Below are 23,360 nucleotides of genomic sequence, written 5' to 3' on the forward strand. Positions count from 1 at the left end.
GTTGGGATTAATGAAAAACTTTGTTAAGGCAATGGACAAGAATAAAGCAGGTTTCAAGTACCTGATTAGCAAATTTCCAGCACTTAGTGCTGCAAAAATAAATGAAGGAGTCTTTGTTGGGCCACAGATTCGTAAACTTATTCATGATGATGAGTTTCTTTCTCTGTTGCGTGTAAAGGAAAAGGCTGCCTGGACAGCATTTGTATCAGTGACATCAAGTTTTCTAGGAAACAATAAAACACCAGACTACAAGAAAGTGGTAGAAAAACTCATCCAGACTTACAGAAATCTGGGTTGCAACATGTCTCTAAAAATTCATTTTCTACATTCGCATCTGGATTTTTTCCCACCAAACTGTGGAGCAGTGAGTGATGAACACGGAGAGCGCTTCCATCAAGACATTGCAGCTATGGAAAGAAGATATCAAGGTAAATGGAGCCCATCAATGCTTGCTGACTATTGCTGGACAGTTGTAAGAGATAACCCTTTCCTCGAATACAAGAGAAAAGCCAAGAGAAGCAAAACCGACACAAACTGAAGACAAAACTAGTGAGAATCCTAAGTATTAAAATGATTCAACTTAGCTTATGGCTATAATTTTTCTTGGTAATCCTATGCAATATATTATGCCATTTAGGCTTTGTTATGTAGTCAATATCACTTGCTTTATATTTGTGCAAAGACATCTATCTATATAATTATTGTGCATTATGTAGTCATTACGCCTATAGTAGAAAACTTTCCGTTTACAGAAAAACTAGAGCCAATTGACAAATTTCATTGTTATATTTGAACTCAGAATGTGAAATTCATTAAGAAATGGATCCTTTTGTTTCCAAAACTGGCAAAAAATAAAAATTTGTTGAACAGTGTATCCTGAAAGTGGGCTGTGCATAGAATATGTACAAAGTATAAAAAGTTACAAATAATACAGAAAATACAAAAAGACACAATTGGCTATTGACTATAAAATAAAAGGGAATAAAAGCAGAAATAAAACTTTTACTAAGAGTTATCCTGTGACTGGAGCAAGTTAGAGAAAGTCCGCGATTCGCCAGTAAAATAGAAATGGCTCTGTACGAATCACCCCGTCCATATCTCAGGGTCCTCAATTTATTGAAATATGGACATTAGCCCTTGGCCAATCAACCCTGTACCAGCCCACAGGACTTTCTGGGTACTGAAGTACCCAAAGTCGATTGGACCAGGAACGGTTTGAATCACCAAGTCAGGGATAGAATTTCCGACACCAGCGCATCAATGTGATCGCGACAGTACCAATCACTGTTCAGCTGTTACAATCAGGTGCCATATAACTGTTTTCTGCATTTCTCTGAGATTCTACAGAGGCTATAAATACAGTTTTACATGCAGATGTAGCCTACAGTGTGTCCAATCAAAAGGAAGTATTTTCATCTCTCTGCAACTAATATTGTATCTTTTATGAGAGATGAAATATTTTCATCTGATCTGTGGATATAAATCACAGCTAGCAGACAAAGCGGAGCCCTCTCCTGGTCTCCTGCTGCTTCCCGAAGCTGAAATGGTTGGAGCTCTTCTTTTAGATTTCAAGAAGGTGGCAATCTCTGGCTACATAGGTGACAACGTTTTATTGACATGCTTGGTCCTTTCAGATGCTAATTGGTGAACATATGTCTCTGACTGAATTCGGAACACTTATCTTTAATAACATGGACTGAAACTAAATTTACAATGACATATTTCTACTGATCACATCTCAACTACTCAAATCTTACATTTATATCACAGGGCCATGGGCCATTTCTTAGGCAACTGCCCAGTGCGACCAAGTAAGTCCAGCCAGCCTCATCCTTCATATCTCCAGTTATCCAGAACCTTAACCACCCATGTCGTTCTACCCATGTCATTACAGGTGGCTGGAAAGGAAGTCAAGTTGTGGGCAATCATTGATTCGGGAGCCTGTAGTTTTTTCTTGGATATCAACCTTGTCCAGAACCTAGGTATTCCTCTTCATCCTAAAACACAAAGGTTTAATGTACTCCTAGCAGATGGCACTGCTCCTAGCTCAGGACCCGTTACCCAAGAAACCATTCCCATCCTAGCCACAACTGACTCTGTCCATCAGGAATTCATCTGCTTTGACATCCTGAGATCTCCCATGTTTCCAGCCATCCTAGGAATACCTTGGTTGCAAGCTCACAATCCACAAATCAACTGGCTCAAGAAAGAAGTCACCTTCCCATCAAATTACTGTATTCAGCACTGCGGCACTCCCACACCCACCAATTTCCCTGTGTGCCTCTCAGTTCAGCCTACATCAGATGCCAGTCAATCCGTTCCCCCTGCCTACCACCATTTCCTTGATGTATTTGATAAAAAGAAAGCTGACACTTTACCATCTCATCAATTATATGATTGCCCTATTGGGCAGCTTCCAGGGGCAGCCAACATTTACCAACGTTTATCGGACGTTCATCAAGGGCTTCTCAACCATTATTTCCCCATTACCCAACTCACTAGCCAGCATACACATTTTCTCTGGAGCCAAGAAGCACAGACAGCCTTCGAGCAGTTAAAAAAGCAGTTCACTTCTGCTCCTGTATTACAACACCCAGAGCCAACGCTTCCTTCATCCTGGAGGTGGAAGCATCGGAGGTGGCTACAGGAGCCAAGGTCCAAAAGCTCTCCTCCATACGGTAGCTTTTTGCTCTAAGAAACTAAGCCAAGCTGAAAGGCACTACGACATAGGCAACAGGGAACTTTTGGAGATCAAAATGGCATTCAAAGAATGGAGGTACCTTTTGGAAGGAGCTAGTCACTCAATCATGATCTTCATAGTTCATAAGAATCTAGAATATTTAAGATCTGCCAAGTGCCTAAGACCGCAGCAAGCTAGATGGGTCCTATATTTCTCCATCTTCAATTTTCACATGACCTACCGCTCAGGATCCAAGAATGGGAAGGCAGATGCTCTATCACATATGTTCCCAGATTCAGTTGAAACTTTGCCCCCGATACCATCCTGTCGGCCCAAAATTTTTTGTTGATTCAGCCCAGTCTGAAGCTTTTGATTGAACAGGCATCTGCACGGTGTGCCGTACCTGAGCAGAACTCGTTAAGAAGGCAGGATGGCTTTCTGTGGCACCAGAATAAGATCTTTGTACTCCAGGAGGTAAGATCCCAAGTTTTCAAGACATTCCACGACCATCAACTGGCTGAAAAACAATGGACCTGATCCAGCGATCATTTTGGTGGCCCAACTTAAGTCAGGACTGCAGAACTTAAGTAAATCCTGCACAGTATGTCTACGTAGCAAGGGAGACAAAGCCAAGGCATGGGGGTTTCTGAGGCCCCAATCCATTCCTAATTGTCCCTGGGAAATGATCACAATGGACTTTATTGTACACTTGCCGCCCTCTGAGGGGTTTGCTACCATCCTAGTAGTGATAGATTGGCTATCCAAGATGGCCCACTTTCTGCCAATGATAGGAGCTCCGTTGACGCCTGAGTTGGCACATATTTTTATTAAGGAAATCGTTAGGCTACACAAACTGCCCAGCAATATCGTGTCAGACCGAGGGGTTCAATTTACCTCCAGGTTCTGGAGAGCCTTATGTAAAACCCTGAAAGTGGAACTCTGCCTATCATTGGCCTACCACCCTCAAAGAAATGGCCAAACTGAACAAATTAACCAAATGTTAGAACAATATCTACGATGTCTCTCCGCCTTTTCCCAGGATGACTGGACATCTCTACTCCCATTAGCAGAATTTGCATACAATAATTCTGTCCATTCCGCTATGAATCAGTCACAATTTTGGGCTAATTACGGATTCCACCCTTCGTGCCTGCCGGATACCATACTCGAAACCTCGGTACCTGCAGTTCATGACAGAATCAGCAGGATACAGGACAACTATTGAGCTCTCCAGGAATCCGTACAAAGATTGCAAACTGACTACAAAAGATACTATGACAAGAAACGGAGGGGAAATCCTTCTCTGAAGGTTGGAGACCAGACTTGGTTATCAACAGCCAACCTAAAACTTCCTTGCCCATCGCGGAAGTTGGGACCAAGATACATTGGGCCCTTTCAGATCAAACGAGTAATCAATCCAGTGGCATATGAGCTATCTCTTCCCGAATCATATGGGATTCACCCAGTCTTCCATGTTTTTCTGCTAAAGCCAGCAGTTCATGATCCATTTCCGGAAAGAGTAGAACCTCCTCCGCCGCCAATAACAGTTGGGGAGGATGCAGAATACGAGATAGAATCAATCCTGCACTGCAAGAAGCGAGGAAGGCAGATTCAGTTCTTGATCAAATGGAAGGGGTAACTCCTGAAGAAGGCTCCTAGGAACCAAAGACAACATACATGCCCCAAGACTTCTCCAGGAGTTCTACTCCAAATATCCAGACAAGATGGCCCAAGTAGGCATCTGGAGGCTGCCCTTTAGGGGGGGCACTGTCAGGGCTCTGTCCTTGGCAGAGGTGTTAGGAGACCTGACACCCCTCCAGTACCTTGCATGGCCACAGTTCACATTGGCTCAAATTTGGCAGCAAACGGCCTTTATAAGGAAGCCCTGCACTACTCTCAGGTGCTGGTTGATCTCTGGCTCCCCGGTACCTTGTTCCTGTGCTACTGTGAACTGTGATTTCCTGTTCCTGTGCTACTGTGATCTGTGATTTCCTGTTACCGACTCGGCTTGCTCCTGGACCTGTCTTCTCTGCTTAAACCCTGACCTGACCTCGGCTTGGCTAACGGATATTCTCTCTTGCTCCTCTGTGCATGACTTCGGCTTGGCTAACGGATATTCTCTCTTGCTCCTCTGTGCATGACTTCGGCTTGGCTAATGGATATTCTCTCTTGCCCCTCTATGTATGACTTTGGTTATCCCATCTGACTACGTCTGTTCTGATCTCCACCCAGTACCGGACCTTGGCTTTGAACTGGCTATCCAGTAATCCTCTGTTCCCCGGAAGGGCTTTCATACCTCGCACAGGCACCTCCTGTCTGCAGACCTCATCTCAGTGCATCAGCTGTGCTCCAGGGTGGACCACCAACAAGCACTCCTACAGGTGACCTGTGCACTTTGGTCCTGACTCCTGCTGTCCCACTCTCAGGGGAGTCTGGAACTTAACTGCAAGGGAAGCCCTCTCTCCATTGGCCTCTCACACCAGGTAAGTGACAACAAAGGAGAACAGACACATTCACTCCCTTCTAGTCCTGACCCAGAAGTGACGTTATGACAGATTTCCAGACCATCGAGGCCGCCAAAGAATGTAATGCGGTGCGATGTGCTCTACATTACATCCAATGGAGTACAGGGGAGACATTGGGGGTCTTTTAGACCCTGGATGTCTCAATAAAGAGAACCCGTCATCAAAAGTCATCTCATAGAGGACTTTGTCCCCTTAAGTAAAAATGTTTTTTTTAATTGTAAAGAATGAAAGTTACACCCAAGTACATAACTCCTCCCCTTAAAACATTTTGAGACCCCCACATATATGAACACCCAAACGTAAGAGCACACGCTGGATCGCCTACACGTGATAACATTGATTGTGATACACGTTACATATCGCCGGTCACACCAGAATGAGAGGATAATTCTAGGAGCAGACCTCCTCCGTACTCTATACTGATGACCTAGAAGGGGCTATAAATGTGTCCCCTATAGATAATACCGGGGACTAAAGGTTGTCACCATTTCAGCACACACAACTTAAGGTTTGACATGTTGGATATCTATTTACTCGCTGCAACCTCGGCTTTATATTTATACACATAAATGGGTCATTTATTGCTTTTTGTGCCCTGAAATAAGCTTCAGTGTATTTTTTAGTGAAATTTGGCATTTCCTAGACTTTGTGATAATATTTTCTGACATAAAAAATTAGAACTGCTGCTATTTTATTCTCTAAAGTCTCTACTTTCAGAAAATCGATATTTTGGGGGTTTTGTGTCATCTTCAGGCCTAAAATGATTTTTAAACGTGCAAAAAATGCAAAAACAGCTCTGGGAGTGAAAGGCAGAAAGGATAAGCAGGACACTCCCCTTTCCTGAGGAGCAGCCAATCAGTTCTCATTACACTGCAAGGTCTCTCCCCTCCCTGCTAGTCCCCGGGTACGGTTCTGGAGACAGGCGGGGGAGGGGAAGAGGAGATAAACAGCACAATGTTACACATATTAAATGTTTTAGTCCCTATAAAGCCCCTTTCATTCTTTAACCCCCCAGACATTTCTAAAAGAGCCTCAGATTTATATACATTTTCTGTTACAAAGGAATGTTTCCTTCCTCCTGAGCAGCAATGTAAGGGGCTCTATGCTCCATACTCCTGACCCCGGCACTCCATCATTGTGTTGGCTGCATAGTGTAATGATTGTCCATTGGCTGCCTGTGTAGTGTCATCATTGCCCTTTGTAGGCCATGTATGGTCAGGATGGTCCTTGTCTTGTCTATTTATTGTCAGTGCTGTTTGTTTAGAGGACCATATTACTAGAATTTATCTCCACAATGAGGAGAATGTTCCGGCCCCGGAAGTGGGGGAATGTTCTGCCCCTGAAGGGGTTCATCTGGGTTCCCACACTATATATGTGTGTATCATCATCTGCTGGAGATAAAAGACGTCACAGTGACTATGGAGGAAGAGGACGGACGTGACTATGGAGGAAGAGGACGGACGTGACTATGGAGGAAGAGGACGGACGTGACTATGGAGGGAGAGGACGGACGTGACTATGGAGGAAGAGGACGAACGTGACTATGGAGGAAGAGGACGGACGTGACTATGAAGGAAGAGGACGGACGTGACTGTGGAGGGAGAGGACAGGCGTGACTGTGGAGGGAGAGGACGGACGTGACTGTGGAGGAAGAGGACGGACGTGACTGTGGAGGGAGAGGACGGACGTGACTGTGGAGGGAGAGGACGGGCGTGACTGTGGAGGGAGAGGACGGACGTGACTGTGGAGGGAGAGGACGGACGTGACTGTGGAGGGAGAGGACGGACGTGACTGTGGAGGGAGAGGACGGACGTGACTGTGGAGGGAGAGGATGGACATGATGGGGGGTTACTGTGTGTAAATAGAACATAACATCTTATTACCTCCTCTGCTGCCACTTCCACCAATGTCTCCTCTCTGCTTCCTGTCTGTCCCTCACATCACTTCCTGTCTGTACCTGACATCACTTCCTGTCTGTGCCTGACATCACTTCCTGTCTGTGCCTGACATCACTTCCTGTCTGTATTCCATAGAGACTTCCTGTGTGAGTATAGGTGAGATCCCCACCTTGTGGAGTTCAGAGGAACTGCAGCCCCGAGATCCATCCCATAATCCCCCTTCCTGTATAATATGTACCTTACAGGGATACTACGGGAGATGAAACATTACTGAATAAAGGAAGAAGAAATAAATGTAACTCTTATGTAACCAACTGTTCAACAAACATCTCTTATTACATATAGAAAAGTCTTACAAACACAGAACACAAAATACAAATGTATAGCTAATGAGAGCGATCCCGCCAAACCTGATCCTTCTGGGGGGGACAATGCAAAAATATATATCAATCCACTCATAATGACATCATCTTCTGGGAGTGTCTGCACATCCATCCATTTCATACACATTTCATTGTCTCAGCAGATCTCCTGCAGCCTATTAGCACCCATTTCCCTCTTTATGTCTCAGCCGATCTCCTGCAGCCTATTAGCACCCATTTCCCTTTCTATGTCTCAGCGGATCTCCTGCAGCCTATTAGCATCCATTTCCCTCTCTATGTCTCAGCGGATCTCCTGCAGCCTATTAGCGCCCATTTCCCTCTCTATGTCTCAGTGGATCTCCTGCAGCCTATTAGCATCCATTTCCCTCTCTATGTCTCAGCAGATCTCCTGCAGCCTATTAGCTCCCATTTCCCTCTCTATGTTTCAGCGGATCTCCCGCAGCCTATTAGCTCCCATTTCCCTCTCTATGTCTCAGCGGATCTCCTGCAGCCTATTAGCTCCCATTTCCCTCTCTATGTCTCAGCAGATCTCCTGCACCCTGACTGCTCGGGGGACACATTTTGGCCCCTTTGATTTTGCAGTAAATGTGATTGCATTAGTCCCGTTGATTTTCGTATTTCCATGTAATAAAAGGTGTCACATGATGTCGGGTTCCCTTTCTCTCCTCCCTGAGTGTGTATTTAGAGGCGGAGCTCCTGCTGGAATGGCGGTCGGAGGCGGAGTCTAGGAGGGAGACTGACAGAACCCGCAGCAGACTTGCAGGAGTGAGCGAGGAGGATCCGGTTCCTTTACCATCGGAGATGAGGAGAGTGTGAAGGATGTTTGTGACTCTGGGAGCTGAAAAGCTGGGAGTCCTATTGGTGTGGTGAGGGGGAAGCACTACTAGGGGGCGCCCTCACCATCCCGTGTACAAGAGGTGGAAGAAGGCGGGGCTACACTACAGCCGCCATGTTTGGAGGGCGGAGCACTTTCACACCTTATCAACTTTTCACTGATTGGTGGATTTTTGGAGTAAAATAAGTGGATTGAAGTAGATGCAAAGTGGAAGCGGTGGACTTGCAGAGAACACTATACTGAGCACACAATATTGTCTGTCTCCATGGATTTGCATAGGAATTGAGATTATTTCCTATAGCAGCAAATCTGATGAGATGAATGAAGTGGGTGTAAAGTGGAAGCAGTGGATGTGCAGAGAATAGGATTTGGAGCCCCGAGCTCTTTATCTCTGAATGTCTCCACATATTTGTAGTGTATTTGTGATGATTTCTGTGCACACACAATAGGACAGCGCTGTGACACATAATGCTCTTCTAGATGACAGGGAATCCTTCCCTTTGTTACAGCAGCAGTCCGCTAGAAGGTTTTTGTAGGTTTGGAGTTGTTACACATAGCGCGGGTTTTATCCATTTATAGTGATGACATCATTGCCCAAATCTGGGGGTCACCAGCCATTTCCACCCTTTACTCCCAGCTGGGGGGCTTTGTATCCATATACCAGATGTTCTACAGGACTAAATCTGCAATCAATGTTACTGCAAAATCAAAGGGGCCAAAACCCCTCCCCCGAGGAGTCATATATTTCTGTCCCCCTTGGTGGGAGTGGAGGTGACCCCTCTATAAGGATCTACAGTCCATACACACCCAGCACAAGGCCGGGGTCACACTACCAGACGCTTCTCGGGGCTGCAGTTCCTCTGAGCTCCACAAGGTGGGGATCTCACTTCTACCCACACAGGAAGTCTCTATGGAAGACAGGAAGTGATGTCAGACAGGAAGTGATGTCAGGTATAGACAGGAAGTGATGTCAGATACAGACAGAAAGTTCCATGAATGAGGAAGCAGAGAGGAGACATTCCTGGATGTGGCAGCAGAGGAGGTAATACGTAGATGAACCCCTTCAGGGGGAGGAGTTGATGATAATATATTTGCTCCCAAAGCTGGCCTACATGGTTCAGTTTTATCGTTCAGCCAGCGGGATGACCATAAAACCTGAAGTGATTCCCCCATCCACACATTGGAGGTGGATGGGGGAATCCTCCCCGCTGCACTCTTGTATCCTGACAATGGGGGGACTCCTCCACTCTCAGAATACACAGATCAGCACTGAAGCTATTGGCTGCAGCCGCTGGGGGAGTGGATTTTATCCGGCAGTGACCACACATGGATGGAAATGTGAGCGATCCCTGCTGAACCAGCTGAATTTCCATGGATCTATGGTCACCTTCAGTGACTTCCTCCCCTCCCCCTCATCTCCTTCATGATGGAAGTCATGCTGAGATCATCTCCCATTGGCTGAGCAATATTCTCATTTGTCTCTCAGCTCCTTCTTGCTATTCCTCGTCCTGCCTGTTGTTTCCTTGGATTGATTTTCTGTGTAGTGACCCCGGCTTGGTCTCTTGGATGCGCTCGTCTGTTGCTTGCCCTGACCTTTCTCCTGATTCCTGGATCTCCTCCTCATCTCTCCTCCATATCCTCTTACACAGCTTTTCTCCACACCTGCAGTGACCCTGGGGGGAGGAAACTTGGCACCAGCACGCCGCCAAATCCATCCCCACCATTAGGGGCTCTGGAGACAATTGTCTGCTATTTACACTCCGTTCCTCCGCACGTCACCTGATCACATGACAGCTTACTTCCACAGATTCCGGACAGATTTCTGGATGGTAAAGGTCAAAGTTCACTCTTCAGTTCAGGAGAGGTAGGACGCACCCAGGAACAAGGATTTGGTTTATACGGGAGTGTCATATAGAGGACCCCTCAAATCTCCCCATCCAAATGTCCCTCATCCAGAGTCTATATGTCCTATGACATCACACTGACCTCACAGCTCCTCCTCCCAATGTCCCTCCATCCAGAGTCAGAGAATCCTATGACATCACACTGACCTCACAGCTCCTCCCCCAATGTCCCTCCATCTGGCATTTTTCTGATGCTCTTAGGATGTGGGGCCCCTTGGTATCCTCACATGTAAAGTGGGACTGTTGGTCCTGCGTTGTATGTAATGACATCAGAATGCTGCAACAAGCCTATACCCTGCGTAGTGTGGGGGTCCTGTGGGGGGAAATTATACCTCAGCCTGAAGTGGGGCTTTAATAAAATGGAGACCTGAATGGAGAGGTGAGGAGGATTCTGGGAATATCATTTGATGTGACTATTTGTGTTCAGATGTAGAGTTTTCCTCCTGTGAAGTCTGGAGATCATATGACATCACATTGCCTCCACCTCCCTCCCTGATAGAAGAGAGAAAGAAGAAGAAGATTCTAGAAGTCACCAGAGAGATCACTGAGCTGCTGACAGGAGAGGTGAGCGGTGCCGGGAATTCTGGGACATTCTCCAGTAACAGACAAGGGATGTGTCTGGATGGTGACTGTATCATTGTGTGTGTCAGGTTCCTATAAGGTGTCAGGGTGTCACTGTCTATTTCTCCATGGAGGAGTGGGAGTATTTAGAAGGACACAAGGATCTCTACAAGGACGTCATGATGGACAATCAGCCGCCCCTCACATCACCGGGTAAGAGGAGACTTTATTGTAAAGGAGAGAGCAGTACGGAGGATCCACCTAGATCCCCCATCATCTGATAAACACATAGAAACAATGGATTCAGTCAGTGTGTGTGTTTCCTACAGATGGATCCAGTCATGGGAACCCACCAGAGAGATGTCCCCGTCCTCTGTATTCCCGGGATTCCACACAGGAAGGTCACACCATCCCTCACCATCATCAGGTAGATGATGACAATTATTGGTAGTTGTGATTTATACACAGCATGTTTGTTACAATGAATGTTTTATTATATCTTTCAGAGTGGAATCCTCGGGGATGATAATATTGATGTTAAAGAAGAGTATAAAGAGGAGGATGAGGAGTATGGAGTGATGGAGGAGTTTTCAGAAGGACACAAGGATATGATGGAGCCACCTAATACCAGGAACCCACCAGAGAGATGTCCCCGTCCTCTGTATTCCCGGGATTCCACACAGGAAGGTCACACCATCCCTCACTATTACAAGGTTGGTGGGATGGAGTATCTGGAACATGGACTTGTAGGGGTGATGTGTGAATTTTTTAATGTGATATTTTCTCTCATTTCCTTGATTTAGAGTGGAGATCCAATCGATATAGAATTTGAGGTGAAAGCAGAAGAAGAAGAGGCGTATGTGAGGGATGATCAGCAGTCTATGGAGGAGGATGGAATAACGGGGACATTTATAGAGGAGGACACTCCTACAGAGATCAGCACAGGTGGGTCATGAACACTAAATCCATTCCTCCACCCATACTGCTCACTGATTGGTCCAGAGTAGGGCGGGGACTGGGTGATATCAGCCTGTAATCCCCTGGTCACTTTCCTGAGCTGTGTTCCCCGTCCTGTATTCCTGGATTTCTCTCGGATAATCTTCCTTCTCTGTGCTGCAGACACAATTTATGTATCAGTTCTGGTTGTTTCCTCACTCTCTGACTAAGGTCCATGAATAAAGAAATGACCTGGTAGGAGATCAGAGGAGCCATTTCCTAGTTCCCTTGAGGGTGGAATTGTAAGCTCCTCAGAGACCAAGCTGCCTGATGTGGGCGGAGTCCTGGTTTGGGGGAACCAATCAGCTCCTGTCTAGTAATCCTCTTTGTCTTTGTATTTTAGTCCATGGCCGGGAGATGAGGAAAACCTCCGAGGATTGTCTCACTTTGTCTCCAGACTGGAAAGTAGAAGATGAGGACATCACACAGTATAGTCCAGGAGAAAACCCGGCTCCCTCCAATGTTCATCCGGCACCACCCAGTGTAGATGGATCATCGGATTCTTCGTATCCTGAGGAACCACAGACTGTGTGGGACCAGGCCGGCCTTCCAACAGGGAAGAGGTTTCCCTGTACTGAGTGCGGGAAGGGTTTCCATTTTAAATCCCATCTTAACGTACATATAAGATCTCACACGGGGGAAAAACCACATTCCTGTCCAGAGTGTGGGAAATGTTTCCATTTTAAATCGGGTCTTTATGTGCATAAAAGGACTCACATAGGTGAGAAGCCATTTTCGTGTCCTGAGTGCGGGAAATGTTTTTCACAAAAGTCCAATTTTGAAATACATCGGTTTCTGCATACAGGTGAGAAGCCATATTCCTGTTCTGAGTGCATGAAATGTTTTTCCCAGATGTCCACTCTTTACAGACATCAGAGATCTCACATGGGGGAGAAGCCATATTCCTGTCTTGAGTGCGGTAAATGTTTTGCGCAGAAGTCCAATCTTCATATACATCAGAGATCTCACACGGGGGAGAAACCATATTCTTGTTATGAGTGTGCAAAATGTTTTGTACAAAAATCAGAACTTGCCAGACATCAGAGAACTCACACGGGGGAGAAGCCGTATTCCTGTCCATGTTGTGGGAAATGTTTTTCAATGAAGTCAAATCTTTCCACACATCAGAGATCTCACACAGGAGAGAAGCCGTATTTCTGTCCTGAGTGCGGGAAATGTTTTTCACAGAAGACTAGTCTTTCCAGACATCAGAAATCTCACACAGAGGAGACGCAAATTTCCTGTCCTGAGTGAGGGAAATGTTCCTCACTGAAGTCCTGTCTTCCTGTACATCAGGGGTCCCAAACAACCCTGGAGGTGTATTAGTGCCTTGAGTGCGGGAAATGTCTTCTAGATGAATGTTGCTGGACATCCCAGCTCTCATGTGGGGAAGAAGCACACCCTGATATACACCTCAGATATACTCCATGGCTGATCTTCATCATGGAAGGAACAGTCCATAAGGAGATCAGAGGTCCCCAAAGACATGGATGAAGTGTGGGACCGGGTTGGCCAGTGATGGCAGGAGAAGAATAAAAACGGAGTCCTGCCCTGTGATTGGCTGAGTACATTTTGTGGTGGGAGATTTCACACTTGGAGGTGTGATTTATAAACAAATAACTGAACAGATGTGATCCACATTCTCCAAGATGAATGTTGGCTGGATTTTATTTTATATTCGGATTTCCTGGGTTCCATCTAGTGGCCATATTTGTGCATTGAACTGAATTGTGGGAAACGTTTCCCATTATGGGGTAGATGGAGGCGACCATCATAGGAAATCCCGGAGTTACATTCCCTCCAGGATCTGGATGAATTTTGGTCACATACGCTCAGTGAATTCTTGGTACATAGACCCCTCCCTTGGTCTCCTGGCCAGGCCGGGATCTGGTCACATGCGCTCAGTGAATTCTTGGTACATAGACCCCTCCCTTGGTCTCCTGGGCCAGGTCGGGACCTGGTCACACGCGCTCAGTGAATTCTTGGTACATAGACCCCTCCCTTGGTCTCCTGGGCCAGGCCGGGATCTGGTCACACGCCCTCAGTGAATTCTTGGTACATAGACCCCTCCCTTGGTCTCCTGGGCCAGGCCGGGATCTGGTCACACGCGCTCAGTGAATTCTTGGTACATAGACCCCTCCCTTGGTCTCCTGGGCCAGGCCGGGATCTGGTCACACGCGCTCAGTGAATTCTTGGTACATAGACCCCTCCCTTGGTCTCCTGGGCCAGGCAGGGCTCTGGTCACACGCGCTCAGTGAATTCTTGGTACATAGACCCCTCCCTTGGTCTCCTGGGCCAGGCAGGGCTCTGGTCACATACGCTCAGTGAATTCTTGGTACATAGACCCCTCCCTTGGTCTCCTGGGCCAGGCCGGGATCTGGTCACACGCACTCAGTGAATTCTTGGTACATAGACCCCTCCCTTGGTCTCCTGGGCCAGGCTGGGTTCCATCCAAATGCCTGAGATCATTCTCCCGCACTTCTTAGTCCAGCACACACTGAGCGATGTCAGTCATTAACCCCGTCACACCTCAGGGGAAAACACATGTTAATGCCTAAGCACAATTTTACAACTTTGACCTGTTAGTAAACCCGTCCGTATCATCACACCTACTTTGTACATCGGGGTGGATTATACCGCGCTGTTTTCTATTAACAAAGGAAAACTGACCTAAAATTGTAAACAAAACATGTTTATTTAATGTAGCTGTGTGTTTCTTGCTGCTGCCATAACCAACTACCAAAGAACAACCCAAAATCATTCCTCCAGGTCCTGCCGATGGCAGGGATCCCACACATGTATGTTAGTTGTTGTTTGTACCCGCAGTACAGCCCACACACCATACGGAGCATTTTGCTGCGACTTTTATCCTGCCACTAACTGACTCTGACACTAATTTCAACATCAAAATAAAAATCCTCACAAAATAATACTGACCCTGACTCTTGAACTTGACCTTTGACCCTGACCTTGACCCAAACACTACCCCTGACACTGACCTACATCAAGCCTTCATCTAGGTATTTTTATTTATTTATCCCTCCCTCCTGACCGGGCCATTTTTTGCGATATGGTGCTGCGTTACTTTAATGGACAATTGCGTGGTCATGCAACGCTGCACCCTAATGAATTTGCCTCTGTAAAAAAAATGTCATGATAAATTTAGGGCAAAATGTATTCTGCTCCGTGTCTTTGCTAAAACAAATCCCAATACATGTAAATTAATTGGTTTACATGAAAGTTATAGCGTCTACAAATGGCGGTGTAGATACTGGGATTTTTTTTTCTAATACTAGTAATGGTCAGTGACTTATAGCAGGACTGCAGCGGGTATTCTGGTACTGGAGGAAACTGACTTGGTGTCACTGACATCTCCAGTGACACCAATACAGTGATCAGTGCTAATAAAAAGCACTGACACTGTACTAATGGCACTGGGCAGGAAGGGGTTAACATTTGGGATGATCAAAGGGTTAACTGTGTGCTTTTTCACTATGGGGGCTGTGTGTGTGCTTCACTGTGTGCACACTGCTATGCAGAACCATACAAAGCAGTGCGCAGGAGCTGACAGGGGAGAGATCTGTATTGTTTATACACAGGTCTCTCACCCATCGGTGATACACAGCAATTGCCGGGTGCCGGCAGGGAATCACTGTCTGGGATCCAGTGATTGACAGCTGAGGCCACCAACGGTGGCGCAGGTAGGGCATGCACATGTGGCTCACACGTGCCCCCTACCCAGATGTGCAAAATCATGTATATGTACATGAATTTACACACCCCTCTGCCCTGTAGTAGTATTTCTGCTATATGGTGGTGGGAAAGCGGTTAATATATTTATTTATATACACTTTTAACACACACTTTTTTTTCTTTCAGAAATGACAGAGAGAGATACAATGTATAATAGAATGTATATAATGATACGATGTATAATAGAATGTATATAATGAGACAATGTGTAATAGAATGTATATAATGATACAATGTATAATAGGATGTACAGTCAGGTCCATAAATATTGGGACATGGACACAATTCTAACATTTTTGGCTCTATACACCACCACAATGGATTTGAAATGAAACAAACAAGATGTGCTTTACCTGCAGACTGTCAGCTTTAATTTGAGGGTATTTACATCCAAATCAGGTGAACGGTGTAGGAATTACAACAGTTTGCATATATGCCTCCCACTTGTTAAGGGACCAAAAGTAATGGGACAGAATAATAATCATAAATCAAACTTTCACTTTTTAATACTTGGTTGCAAATCCTTTGCAGTCAATGACAGCCTGAAGTGTGGAACGCATAGACATCACCAGACGCTGGGTGTCATCCCTGGTGATGCTCTGCCAGGCCTCTCCTGCAACTGTCTTCAGTTCCTGCTTGTTCTTGGGGCATTTTCCCTTCAGTTTTGTCTTCAGCAAGTGAAATGCTCAATCGGATTCAGGTCAGGTGATGGACTTGGCCATTGCAGAACATTCCACTTCTTTGGTGTCTTTTGCAGTCTGCTTTGGGTCATTGTCCATCTGCACTGTGAAGCGTCCAATGAGTTGTGAAGCATTTGGCTGAATATGAGCAGATAATATTCCCGAAACACTTCAGAATTCATCCGGCTGCTTCTGTCAGCAGTCACATCATCAATAAATACAAGAGAAGCAGTTCCATTGGCAGCCATACATGCCCACGCCATGACACTACCACCACCATGCTTCACTGATGAGGTGGTCTGCTTAGGATCATGAGCAGTTCCTTCTCCATACTCTTCTCTTCCCATCACTCTGGTACAAGTTGATCTTGGTCTCATCTGTCCATAGGATGTTGTTCCAGAACTGTGAAGGCTTTTTTACATGTCGTTTGGCAAACTCTAATCTGGCCTTCCTGTTTTTGAGGCTCACCAATGGTTTCCATCTTGTGGTGAACCCTCTGTATTCACTCTGGTGAAGTCTTCTCTTGATTGGTGACTTTGACACACATACACCTACCTCCTGGAGAGTGTTCTTGATCTGGCCAACTGTTGTGAAGGGTGTTTTCTTCACCAGGGAAAGAATTCTTCGCTCATCCACCACAGTTGTTTTCCGTGGTCTTCCGGGTCTTTTGGTGTTGCTGAGCTCACCGGTCCGTTCCTTCTTTTTAAGAATGTTCCAAACAGTTGTTTTGGCCACGCCTAATGTTTTTGCTATCTCTCTGATGGGTTTGTTTTGTTTTTTCAGCCTAATGATGGCTTCACTGATAGTGACAGCTCTTTGGATCTCATCTTGAGACTTGACAGCAACAGATTCCAAATGCAAATAGCACACTTGAATTGAACTCTGGGCCTTTTATCTGCTCATTGTAATTGGGATAATGAGGGAATAACACACATCTGGCCATGGAACAGCTGAGAAGCCAATTGTCCCATTACTTTTGATCCCTTAACAAGTGGGAGGCACATATGCAAACTGTTGTCATTCCTACACCGTTCACCTGATTTGGATGTAAATACCCTCAAATTAAAGCTGGCAGTCTGCAGTTAAAGCACATCTTGTTTGTTTCATTTCATATCCATTGTGGTGGTGTATAGAGCCAAAAATGTTAGAATTGTGTCCATGTCCCAATATTTATGGACCTGACTGTATGAATGTAAGTTAAGGACTTTAGATTGTACACCCCTTGAGGGGTGGGGACTGATGTGAATGTACAATATATATGTAAAGAGCTGTGTAAATTGATGACGCTATATAAGTAATGGAAATAAATAAGAAAAAAGGAAAGAATGAATAAACAGGAACAAATTTTATAAGAAATAAAAAGAGTACATGCAAAGGTAACGTACACACACATTCCTGAATATCCATGCATAGACTGGGGACAAGTCCATCTACATATTAAAAGGGAATTCCTGAAGAGTGATAGACTATGGGGACTATTCTGGTGCTAATTCTATTTAAAAGGCAAACTATCTGTGTGACTGTAATGAGAGAAATGGTAATGGGTCCAATGGAGAATAGTATACTGTCCTGTCCTGGGTGACCAGGGTGGGAAACAATTGTCCATTTCAGCAATTAACATTTTCATGATTAGATGTTTGGTAAAAAAATCAGAAATCCCTCCAGCAGGTATTAATCTGTATATGAAGGGAAGATTAACAGCTAAAGACTTCATACCCACATGGAAGGAAGATATATTTAAATATATTCTAAAAATATTCTTCCCAATATTTTGACATATATTTGAAATACTACAATTTTGGCCGTATATATATGCTGCATGTTAAAATGAGTTTTTTATATATTCCAAAATATATTAAAAATATCTTTAAAAATATATATTTTTAAAATGTATTCTTCAGATTTGTTTTTAACATATAAAAAAGTAACTTTAACATATATTTTTACATATATTTGTAAATACATTCCAAAAATGTAGATTAAATGTATTTACAAAGGCATACAGTATATATGTAAATGTATTTTTAAAAATATGTTTCCTATATTTTGTAATACAAATGCATTTCAACATACAATATATATATATTTATTGAAATATCTTTAGAAATATATTGCATATGACCAAAATTGTAGTATTTCAATACATTTTGGAAGAATATTTTTAAATAATATTTAACCACTGGACATCCTGAGGATTTACCCCCCTTCCTGTTTATGCTGTTCGGCGCTGCACTATTTCAACTGACAATTGCGCGGTCATGCAATGCTGCACCCAAATGAAATCTACGGCCTTTTTTTCATACAAATAGAGCTTTCTTTCATTGGTATTTGATCACCTGTGCGATTTTTATTTTTCACACCATAAACAAGAAAAGGCCAAACTTTTTGAAGAAAAAGGATATTTTTTACTTTTGGCTATAAAAAATATATAGTAAACTCAAAGTTTGTTATACATTTAGGCCAAAATGTATTCTGCTCCATTATTTGGTAAAAAAATCCCAATCAGTGTATATTGATAGTTATAGAGTCTACAATCTATGGGAGAGATAATGGAATTTACACAGCTTTACTTTCTGACTGCCCATCACATTTCCTGAGGTGCTAAAATACCAGGATAGTACAAACACCCCCAAATACCAGGATAGTACAAACACCCCCAAATACCAGGACAGTACAAACACCCCCAAATACCAGGATAGTACAAACACCCCCAAATACCAGGATAGTACAAACACCCCCAAATACCAGGACAGTACAAACACCCCCAAATACCAGGATAGTACAAACACCCCCAAATACCAGGACAGTACAAACACCCCCAAATGACCCCTTTTCGGAAAGTAGACACCCTAAGCTATCTGCTGAGAGATATATTGAGTTCATGGAAGGTTTTTTTTGTTCCACTACTTTTTGGAAAATGACAAAAATATATATTTTTTTACACAAAGTTGTCATTTAAGTGATATATTTCTCACATGAGCCATGGGCATATGTGGAATTATATATATAGACTTTTTGGGAGCCTAGCCACATACAGGAGCCTGAAATCCAATGACCACTTTGAAAGCCTGAAGGTGCGTAACTTCCTCATTTCACTTCCTCACTACCTATCACAGTTTTGGAGGCCCTGAAATGCCAGGATAGCACCAAACCCCCCAACCCCAAATGAACCCTTTTTGGAAAGTAGACACCCCAAGGAATTTAAAAAGAGGCATGGTGAGTATTTTTCAGATCTCATGTTTTTCACAAGGTATTGAAATATTCAAAAAGAAAAGAACTAATATGTTTTTTTTCTTCATTTTATAAAAATTTGCGGCAACAAATGAGATCTGCAAAATACTCACCATGCTTCTTATTAAATTCCTTGGGGTGTCTACTTTCCAAAAAGGTGTCATTTGGGGGGGTTAGGTGATATCCTGGCATTTCAGGGCCTCTGAAACTGTGATAGGTAGTCTGGAAGTGTAATGAGAAAATAAAGCCCTTTAAAAGCCTGAAGGTGCTTATTGGATTCTGGGTCCTGTACTTGGCTAGACTGCCAAAATGTCTCTCACATGTGGTACCCCCATACTCAGGAGAAGTAGCAGAATGTACTGTAATGTAATTTTGGAGTGTAATTCCACATATATCCATGGCATGTGTGAGCAGTAAATCATTTAAATGACAATTTTATGTATGTCATTTTCCAAAAACTTAAATTCTATGACTTCCGGATCTTCAGTTGAGTGATATGCAGGACCCATCTTTGGTAACTGGATCTTGGTGTGTGGGTATATACCTGGGATAATATTTCAGTTTAGATATATGCCACACTTATTTTGTAATTTTTTTGTAATTAAATGAAGCAAGTCTTTCCTTTTGAGCCGAGTGCAAAGTTCCAGGAGAGATGACATAGGAAGCCTCTAGGTACTAGAACTCTTGTGTGATCATTAGAGAACACATCCAGATGGAGATTAGTGAGAAGTTTGACTCACTATAATTGAGTTTCCTGGAGACCTACAATTGACTTTAATCCAGATATCTCCTGGCTTTCCATAGACAATGGTGCTTGTTTAGATAACACACATCTGCGAGGTCCTGTGAGAACCAGTCACTAAGGTTCAGTCCACCATTGTCATTGTACGGTATCTTGTGTTTGATCATCTGCGAGGTCTTGTGAGAACCAGAGTCACTAAGGTTCAGTCCACCATTGTCATTGTACGGTATCTTGTGTTTGATCATCTGCAAGGACTTGTGAGAACCAGAGTCACTAAGGTTCAGTCCACCATTGTCATTGTACGGTATCTTGTGTTTGATCATCTGCAAGGACTTGTGAGAACCAGAGTCACTAAGGTTCAGTCCACCATTGTCATTGTACGGTATCTTGTGTTTGATCATCTGCAAGGACTTGTGAGAACCAGAGTCACTAAGGTTCAGTCCACCATTGTCATTGTACGGTATCTTGTGTTTGGCCATCTGTGAGGTCCTGTGAGAACCAGAGTCACTAAGGTTCAGTCCACCATTGTCATTGTACGGTATCTTGTGTTTGATCATCTGCGAGGTCTTGTGAGAACCGGAGTCACTAAGGTTCAGTCCACCATTGTCATTGTACGGTATATTGTGTTTGATCATCTGTGAGGTCTTGTGAGAACCAGAGTCACTAAGGTTCAGTCCCACCATTGTCATTGTACGGTATCTTGTGTTTGATCATCTGCGAGGTCTTGTGAGAACCAGAGTCACTAAGGTTCAGTCCACCATTGTCACTGTACGGTATCTTGTGTTTGATCATCTGCGAGGTCCTGTAAGAACCAGAGTCACTAAGGTTCAGTCCCACCATTGTCATTGTACAGTATCTTGTGTTTGATCATCTGCGAGGTCCTGTGAGAACCAGTCACTAAGGTTCAGTCCCACCATTGTCATTGTACGGTATCTTGTGTTTGATCATCTGCGAGGTCCTGTGAGAACCAGTCACTAAGGTTCAGTCCTCCATTGTCATTGTACGGTATCTTGTGTTTGATCATCTGCAAGATCTTGTGAGAACCAGAGTCACTAAGGTTCAGTCCCACCATTGTCATTGTACGGTATCTTGTGTTTGATCATCTGCGAGGTCCTGTGAGAACCAGTCACTAAGGTTCAGTCCACCATTGTCATTGTACGGTATTTTGTGTTTGATCATCTGCAAGGTCTTGTGAGAACCAGAGTCACTAAGGTTCAGTCCCACCATTGTCATTGTACGGTATCTTGTGTTTGATCATCTGCGAGGTCCTGTGAGAACCAGAGTCACTAAGGTTCAGTCCCACCATTGTCATTGTACGGTATCTTGTGTTTGATCATCTGCGAGGTCTTGTGAGAACCAGAGTCACTAAGGTTCAGTCCCACCATTGTCATTGTACGGTATCTTGTGTTTGATCATCTGCGAGGTCCTGTGAGAACCAGAGTCACTAAGGTTCAGTCCCACCATTGTCATTGTACGGTATCTTGTGTTTGATCATCTGCGAGGTCCTGTGAGAACCAGAGTCACTAAGGTTCAGTCCCACCATTGTCATTGTACGGTATCTTGTGTTTGATTATCTGCGAGGTCCTGTGAGAACCAGAGTCACTAAGGTTCAGTCCACCATTGTCATTGTACGGTATCTTGTGTTTGATTATCTGCGAGGTCTTGTGAGAACCAGAGTCACTAAGGTTCAGTCCACCATTGTCATTGTACGGTATTTTGTGTTTGATCATCTGCAAGGTCTTGTGAGAACCGGAGTCACTAAGGTTCAGTCCACCATTGTCATTGTACGGTATCTTGTGTTTGATCATCTGCGAGGTCTTGTGAGAACCAGAGTCACTAAGGTTCAGTCCACCATTGTCATTGTACGGTATCTTGTGTTTGATCATCTGCAAGATCTTGTGAGAACCAGAGTCACTAAGGTTCAGTCCCACCATTGTCATTGTACGGTATCTTGTGTTTGATCATCTGCGAGGTCCTGTGAGAACCAGAGTCACTAAGGTTCAGTCCCACCATTGTCATTGTACGGTATCTTGTGTTTGATTATCTGCGAGGTCCTGTGAGAACCAGTCACTAAGGTTCAGTCCCACCATTGTCATTGTACGGTATCTTGTGTTTGATTATCTGCAAGGTCCTGTGAGAACCAGAGTCACTAAGGTTCAGTCCACCATTGTCATTGTACGGTATCTTGTGTTTGATCATCTGCGAGGTCCTGTGAGAACCAGTCATTAAGGTTCAGTCCACCATTGTCATTGTACGGTATCTTGTGTTTGATCATTTGCGAGGTCTTGTGAGAACCAGAGTCACTAAGGTTCAGTCCCACCATTGTCATTGTACGGTATCTTGTGTTTGATCATCTGCGAGGTCTTGTGAGAACCAGAGTCACTAAGGTTCAGTCCCACCATTGTCATTGCACGGTATCTTGTGTTTGATCATCTGCGAGGTCTTGTGAGAACCAGAGTCACTAAGGTTCAGTCCCACCATTGTCATTGTACGGTATCTTGTGTTTGATCATCTGCGAGGTCTTGTGAGAACCAGAGTCACTAAGGTTCAGTCCCACCATTGTCATTGTATGGTATCTTGTGTTTGATCATCTGCGAGGTCTTGTGAGAACCAGAGTCACTAAGGTTCAGTCCCACCATTGTCATTGTACGGTATCTTGTGTTTGATCATCTGCGAGGTCTTGTGAGAACCAGAGTCACTAAGGTTCAGTCCACCATTGTCATTGTACGGTATCTTGTGTTTGATCATCTGCGAGGTCCTGTGAGAACCAGAGTCACTAAGGTTCAGTCCTCCATTGTCATTGTACGGTATCTTGTGTTTGATCATCTGCAAGGTCCTGTGAGAACCAGAGTCACTAAGGTTCAGTCCACCATTGTCATTGTACGGTATCTTGTGTTTGGCCATCTGCGAGGACTTGTGAGAACCAGTCACTAAAGTTCAGTCCATCATTGTCATTGTACGGTATCTTGTGTTTGATCATCTGCGAGGTCCTGTGAGAACCAGAGTCACTAAGGTTCAGTCCCACCATTGTCATTGTACGGTATCTTGTGTTTGATCATCTGCGAGGTCCTGTGAGAACCAGAGTCACTAAGTTCAGTCCCACCATTGTCATTGCACGGTATCTTGTGTTTGATCATCTGCGAGGTCCTGTGAGAACCAGTCACTAAGGTTC

General features: G+C 44.4%; 1 protein-coding gene across 1 annotated transcript in view; it reads left to right on the forward strand.

Annotated features, from left to right (window-relative positions):
• Window positions 1-12,129: 12,129 nt before the first annotated feature.
• LOC149445397 (uncharacterized) overlaps window positions 12,130-23,360 on the forward strand; it is a 127,719-nt gene continuing 116,488 nt past the window's right edge. Inside the window, exon 1 of the mRNA XM_089653843.1 lies at window positions 12,130-12,933. Within this exon, the coding sequence (XP_089509969.1) occupies window positions 12,140-12,933 (794 nt within the window). The 5' untranslated portion in view covers window positions 12,130-12,139. The remainder of the gene's footprint in view (window positions 12,934-23,360) is intronic.

Source organism: Staurois parvus, unplaced genomic scaffold (genome assembly GCF_062004578.1).
Source record: "Staurois parvus isolate SC_StPar_1 unplaced genomic scaffold, SC_StPar_1.0 ptg000721l, whole genome shotgun sequence".
NCBI lineage: Eukaryota > Metazoa > Chordata > Amphibia > Anura > Ranidae > Staurois > Staurois parvus.